Source organism: Lolium perenne, chromosome 1 (assembly GCF_019359855.2).
Source record: "Lolium perenne isolate Kyuss_39 chromosome 1, Kyuss_2.0, whole genome shotgun sequence".
In the NCBI taxonomy this organism is placed as follows: Eukaryota; Viridiplantae; Streptophyta; class Magnoliopsida; order Poales; family Poaceae; genus Lolium; species Lolium perenne.
In genome coordinates, this window is record NC_067244.2 from 238,921,641 (window position 1) to 238,928,893 (window position 7,253).

A 7,253-nucleotide genomic window follows, 5' to 3' on the forward strand; every position below is an offset into this window, starting at 1 on the left:
GGGGAGATTTGACTAGAGCAATGAGATTCTCTCAACTGGTAAGATAGCATCAAATTGTGCAATTAATTAAACAAGAATCTACACAAGAAACTCCTTGGATCTAACAAGAGTTTAGGGATCATTCATACTAGGATTCTGTCAGCCAAGAATTGCACCACCACTTGTAATCCTAGATAGAATTAAGAGGAAAGTCTGTTTGTGGGTTACCGCGGGTGTGTTAATCGCTTGGAAAAAATGAAGTCGGGAGAGTAATCTCTTATATTTTCGTTAGTTTGTACTTTTTTGTTACATTTCTTCTTAATTAATCGATCGGTTAGGGCAAAACTTTTATTCCTGTTAATTTTTTTTAGATGGGACTAAACTTGGTGCAGGTTTTTAAATCTTTAATTCGTAAAACACCCTAGGAAAAACGGAAGGAAAGATCAACAGAAATTTGTATTGGCAGAAATGAAAACATTTATTTTAACTACAAGATCTTCTAGCTCACTCGGCACAAAATCATACTATTAGGATTTGAAATTGCGAAAAGTCATTTTCGCATGTCATGAATGCATGCATGTTACCCTAGCAGGAAGAACGTTACTATGCGTACGACAAAAATGGCTATATGCATGTACCCCGTATCTTCTATGGCCATGCATGTCAGTCTCGCGCGTGTACGTCTACACAATTAATAGAATATAACTTCCTGTATTTGTAGCAAAATATTCAGGGAAAGTCAAATGATCTTCCCAATTTTCTATTCACGTTGGCTGTAACGTAGACCTTATAAGAAGGGCACTTATCGAGAGGCGAACTAGCTTGTCTGCTTCCCAGCGCAACAAGACCGGATCGAGCTCGAATGGCAGGTAAGCCGCTAGATCCTTCGATCATCTCCTTTTGCATTAATTAGTAGCGTATACGATGTATGCTTTATAACTCAGATATGCTGGTTAACATCATACATTCAATAATCCGTACATCTTTCTTCCACTTCCTACAAGATTCATCGGAATATAAGATGCAAAAGACGACACTCAGGATTGATGTTAAAGCTAGTCGCCAGGAAGCAAAACCAAAACTCCAAGGTATGTCTATCCGGCATTAGTTTGATAATATGTGCTAGCTATAACACATATATTGACAAGAGAACCGACCTGTGGTTGGATGGTTAGAACCGAGGTGGCATTACTAACACACTAGAGTTTAAATCCTAGATTTACACTTTGATGTCTTATAAAGGCGGGATACTTTTTAAGGGCGAGACAACGTTTCTGTTGACACCGATATGAGAAGTAGAAGTGTATACTCTATATAGTCTATGCTATTGTTAGCACCGAAGTACTAGCTTGTAGCGTATGTATATTGGTAGCTACCAGGGGTCTAACTGCTTGATTAAGTTTAAATCAGCTAATAAGCGCAAACAAAAACTGCCCAGTTATTAAGCTCCGAGTAGCATATTTGTTTCATTTTGCGTTTTAGAGGTACTATAGGCATATTCCTTTCCTTCCATATCGGTTTATTAAGGTATTACACATTTTGAAATAAACTCCGTCTATTAATTTAGTCAACAAAATATAATATATATACCACACAAATCATACCATTGAAAACTTCTTTTTAATGTGAAAAGAATGGTGTACTTTTTGTGGCATATACTACCTCCATCCCAAAGCTTAAGGCTTATATTATGTTTAGAAAGTCAAACTATGTCAAGTTTAACTAAGATTTTATCAAAAACCATTAACATGCAAAATATAAAATTAATATCATTAAATAGATAATGAAATATATTTTCATATGATATCTCCAAAATATTATATTTGTTGATAGATTGTTCTAAAAGTTCGGTCAAACTTTACTTGGTTTGACTTTTCAAAAAAATAAGCCTTAAACTTAGAGATGGAGGTAGTATATCTTACATTTGCTTGATTAAGTTAATGGTTTAAAATGTTCATCAAAGTGTGTAATACCCTATTAAACCGGTATGGAGGTAGTAGTATGTTTATTAAGCTTAAAATAAGTTGCATACCCGGTTGACTTGTGGGTATACTTGTCAGAAATATATTAATCTCATTTGTGGCATCCCGAGAATAATAATCTAAGCACCATACTACTCTGCCGATATATGTGAAATAAAGTGAAATATTTGCCATGATATACTCCATCAGATCGGAAATAAGTACCACAAATTTTCCTAGATTCACATGAATCTAGACAATTCCATGACGCTTATTTCCGAACGGATGAAGTATCTAGGAATCTAATTTTTGGTTCTTTTGGTTTGAAAGAAAATTATGTTTACTTGGACTAATTTGAGCATGTAGGTATACCGTATGCGGAGGACACATTTAAAAAATTGCCGGTTCAATGCTTCATATCCATATTTTCTGTGTTACAGCTTAGATGTTATCAGCCATCATTAGATTTTCGATTGCTGAATAGGACATATTCATACTGCACCTAGGTGTAGTTGCACCCACGTGTGTTTCTCATAATTTGGGTAGTATCTATTATACCGGAGAGTATGTACATGTAGTATGAAGTATACAAAACTATTTTGGTATTATACATACCACTTCGTAGGTAGTATGTATATTTTTTACGTATACTCTTTTAATGTATAAATATGCATATATTTTTGGCTATGTGGTGCAAACTACAGGTTAACTTACTTTTTTTTTTTCATGAAACTTGGTTTGAAATATCTTAGATATAGTTTGCAAACATACCCAAACCGATAAAGTATCACATATACTTTCATATGGTAGTATATGAGACATGTGTGTAACTACACCCCGAGGTAGGAACCATACTGAAGCATTTATGATAGTTTATTGGTTTGAGTATGTTGTTATACTATATCTAAGATACTTCTGGTGAAAAAAATGCATGTGAATACGTAGGTTGCACTATATATCTAAAATACATGCATATTAATACGTTAAAGATATATATACGCAAAAATGTATATACTACCTGCAAAGTTGAATATACTATCAAAATAGTCTTACATATTTAATATTACATATATATACTCCCCGGTGCGATAGATACTATCTAAATTGGGTGAAACACACGTGGGTGTAACAACATCCCGGTGTAGCGTACATAATCAATTGGAAGCTTCCCCCGCTTTGCTTTGTACATTGTCTTAGTGGGATCCCACTAATTCTTCGTTATTGGGTAAATGAAGTGATTAGTAAGTATACCCATAGATAACTTTTTTTTAGGCATACCCATAGATAACTTTTAGTTACAACGCTAGAAGTTCTGCTCGCTCCGGATCTGACATTAGGGGAAAAAATGGCAGGCACCTGCAATAGGGGATCTATGGTGATCGCGCACAATCACACCTCCACCTCCAATCCTCTCCGCAGAAGAAAAACCTCCGTCCGCATTAGCCTTATGCCAACCTATGGCAGGCGGACACCAGTGCTCCGCCTCCTTGGACCCTCGTCTAGCAGGAGCCGTTTTCAGAGCACTCCATTCCTCCGAAAGCGCCAACACCCGCTTCGCCGCTCTGTCCGGGTCTTCGATCATCAGCTCGTCCCGTGCATCGTTCCGAGATAGCCAAAGGTGATACAGTGTGGTCATCACAACTGGCAACTCCTTACCACTGAGGGCACCAAACCAGTCTACCAAGCAGCACTGAAAATCCCCATGGGAGTGCATATCTTCAGGTGGAGGATTTAAGCTCATAGATGTACGTGATCGCAGCAGTTCCCACATCTGTACCGAGTGTGGGCAGAACCAAAACCTATGCAAGGTACTCCTCTCTGTTGAAGGCAATGCACCTCACGTCCTCCTTAATCTTTCTTCTCCTCAGTTCTTCTCCAACCGCGAGCCCATTTTTGGCCAGTCTCCAACAATGGACTCATTCTTAGTTGTTCTCACGTGAATGGCAAATACTGAAATCCTGATCATCCTCGATGTTTCTACGTCACTTGGTCTGAAGGATCATGGGCCTTGTAAGATTACATATAATTTTCTATGCAACCCAATTTGGGATTACATATGCTATTTGAGAAATTTTAACAACCACTTTCGAATTTGCTACATACGTGGAGAATGATGATGTTCTAAATAATCTCAAGTTTGCTGTTTGTTAACTCAATTTTTTAGTAGCTGATTTCCCACCTTTATGTGGATGATTATTGCTATTAAAGACAGTTGTTAGTTCAATATTTGAGTTTTAAGTCGAATAGAATGATATTTATATACATGCTATGTAATGTACACCGTAATTATAATGATGATGCGCTAGTTAAAATATATCACTAAATCCTGAAATTGAGTATAGTTCTCAAGTAAACACAAGAACAAATCTTGTTTTTACCTCAATCTGAGGTATAATTTACTGCTAATTATGTAGTCCTGCATCTTATTTCTTGAAGGAGAAACTAATCTAATATCATCGGACTTGTGTGCGTGCAGTATCAGTCAACGCCCTGAAACTAGACCTGACGGCCCTTGAGGAAAAACTAGAGGGCCTGCAGCAAGCTATTAGTGTACATGCGGGTGGAGTCGTCCGCTTGGAAGGTCTTGAGGTTTCATTATTGGCAACCTTTGTTGTGGCGCCCTCTGTGTCGGCCGAGGTGAACTTCATCGTCTTGCATATTATGGCAGAAAACACTTGCCTCGTTACAGACAATTCGAGGATTTACTTGAGCATTGATTAAAAATTTAAAACTTTGTCACTAGGCATATCAGGTCGGTCATCGTAATATTACTACGGTTAGGGATAGTGCTTGTATTAACCATAAGGGCAAAAATAGAACTTGAAGCTGTATTTTCCCCAATTCGTAAAATAATAAGCTTTATTTTCTCCATGAAAAATAAATAACATTACAAATTTGGTTTGGTGTGTATGTGTGCGTGTTTATTTTGTTCTAGATATGAACTTCGAGTGTGATGGAGCGTAGAAGAGGGGGACATTGAGTGGCTCCTATAATAGATGCATGTTTTTTTTTTTAGATAAAAGGCTTAACAGCCCGACTTTAAATTAATAAAGCCCAACAAGGTTTGACAAAGTTATTACAACCGCTGCGGCATACAGCTTAGCCCGACACAGAGCACATAAGCAAAAAGGTCCTAGACGACAGAACGAGGATAGATACCAGGGATACAACGCACCCCAGCTTTGACGCGAATAAATGAGCACAGAGAAAACATCGAGAAGGCCCCTGCCTCCCTAAAAACAGCATCGCTCCACGGACGTGACCCCTTCAAGTTAGGAAGATGCTGTCAAATTTGTTGCCGGTTTCCGTTGCTTGCTCTCGAGGCAGAGTAGAGCTCCCGCAGCTCATTGATCATCCAGCACAGACCCTCCTGATCCCTCCTCTTGGAGTTTATACTCCACAGCTGCAAGAAAAGCATGGTTTTAAAGATAATGTCAGATGGATGATTAGGGATTTTCTTTTCGATAGACATTTTGTTGCGAGTAAGCCATAACGCCCACGATTGCGCGAGAAACAGCAGCCATAACATTCTACGCGGCAGGCCTGCCAAACTCGACAAGATGTGATGAAACTGTGCAAAACTAGCTGGTCTCCAAGCGCACCCAAGCAACTGACGAAGAACACTCCAGGCAAACAGAGCCAAGGAGCAGGTAAAGAAGATATGGGCCGCATCTTCTGGGGCTCCGCACAGCGCACACGATCCATCAGATGGTCCCTGTCTCGTGGCAATTTGGCGGTTAGACGGTAATTTATCCAGGGCTAATTGCCAGGCAAAAATCTTTATTTTGAGAGGCACCGCCGCTTTCCACACATCCGTAGCATGAGCCACCGTCGCCCCATGCGATAGTTTTTCATACATGGAGCTCACCGAGAACCTCCCTGTCGCATCCAAGGCCCAACTGACCTTGTCCCTGTCTTGTGAGAGCTGAAACGCTCCCACCTCTGCACACAGCTGCAGCCACTGAGCTCTACCAACCGGATCTAACGAGCGTCGCAGTCTAATCTGTGGTGAGGAGAACAATGATTTGACATAATGTTGTTTGTGTGCAGGATGTTGTGAAGTACCAGATGAAGCTCACCTGTGGTGAGGACTACCCAGCTGAACCGCCATCGGTCGACTGGCAGGACTGTCCAGTGGAACCCAAGGTTTTTTTTCTTGTTTATCTAGTGTTAGCCATTGAGAGCGCCAATTTTGTTTTCTTGACACGCTGCTAATATCGTTCTAACACCAGCCCAACCTCAAGCATATTCCATCAACAACAAACTGGAATGTCAAGAAGTCCAAACCACAGCTGGCAGATGTACTAACTGATCTGAAAAATGTGATCGTGGAAGATCACGGAACAAAGAAAAAGGCCTCAAAAGGCAAGAAGAATTCCGCAAAGGATTCAAAGGCCAAGAAGAAATCCAACAGCGATGGTGGGGAATGAAATCAGATTTCGACTTGTGTTTGTGCCTCCTCAACATTGGTCAGGATCCGGCCCCAGCATATAATCCTCCTGCGATATAATATATTTATAATTAATTTCGTCAGCTCCATCATTTTTTTGTAATAATTTACGCAAGGATTAATTGGTAAGACTTAATTTTATATATGATATTATTCTGGTCTGGTTATTGTTTTGTGGTATCATTACTACTAATATTATATTATACTAACTACATACAAGTTCAGGGCACAATTCATTAGAACATCTCTAAGGGCATGTAGTCAAGTACAATGGTTGATAAGATGTTATGTTATTAATTATCCACATCATTTAGAGAAGATAGGAAAACACAGTATACAACAGATTACTCCCTCCATTCTGAAATAGTCTACATTCGGGAGTGATGTTTTGGCACATGGGAGCGTATGCTCCCTTTATTTCAAAATGCATGTTAGACAATTTTGAAATATCAAAAAATTTGAAACAAAAATTTCGCACGTACATCTTCATGTGGTAGAAGCTCACAAAGTCGTTTCATGAAAAATTAACTTGTTGCGTGACGTGTGTAAAAAAGACAAAATTCAGTGCTAAAACAAAGACTTGTCACAAAATAAAATTTCTTTTTTTCACATAGACTACAAAAAATATCATTTTTTCGTGAAACTTGGCGAACACGTATATATTATGGAATTGTACATGTAAATTTTTTTGTCAAAAATTTTTAACACTTGAAAATATGTTTTTATGGTAGAGGGATCAAACGGGAGCCGAATTGAGTTTCCGTCTACATTCTAGCTTAAAAATTTGTTCTGAAATACTCTGCATTCTAGCTTTAGTCAACAACAACACTGAAAACGAAGTGGTTTTGCTCTTCTTATTGGAT

At 38.7% G+C, this 7,253-nt stretch overlaps 1 protein-coding gene across 1 annotated transcript; it reads left to right on the plus strand.

Moving 5' to 3' along the window:
- The first annotated feature begins 813 nt into the window (after positions 1 to 813).
- Positions 814 to 6,557, plus strand: LOC127318488 (uncharacterized). The gene is made up of 5 exons (XM_051348998.1): positions 814 to 848; positions 984 to 1,067; positions 4,417 to 4,577; positions 5,991 to 6,086; positions 6,173 to 6,557. The coding sequence occupies exons 1-5, from the start codon at positions 842 to 844 to the stop codon at positions 6,368 to 6,370; spliced, it is 546 nt and encodes a 181-aa protein (XP_051204958.1). The 5' UTR covers positions 814 to 841; the 3' UTR covers positions 6,371 to 6,557.
- Positions 6,558 to 7,253: the final 696 nt, after the last annotated feature.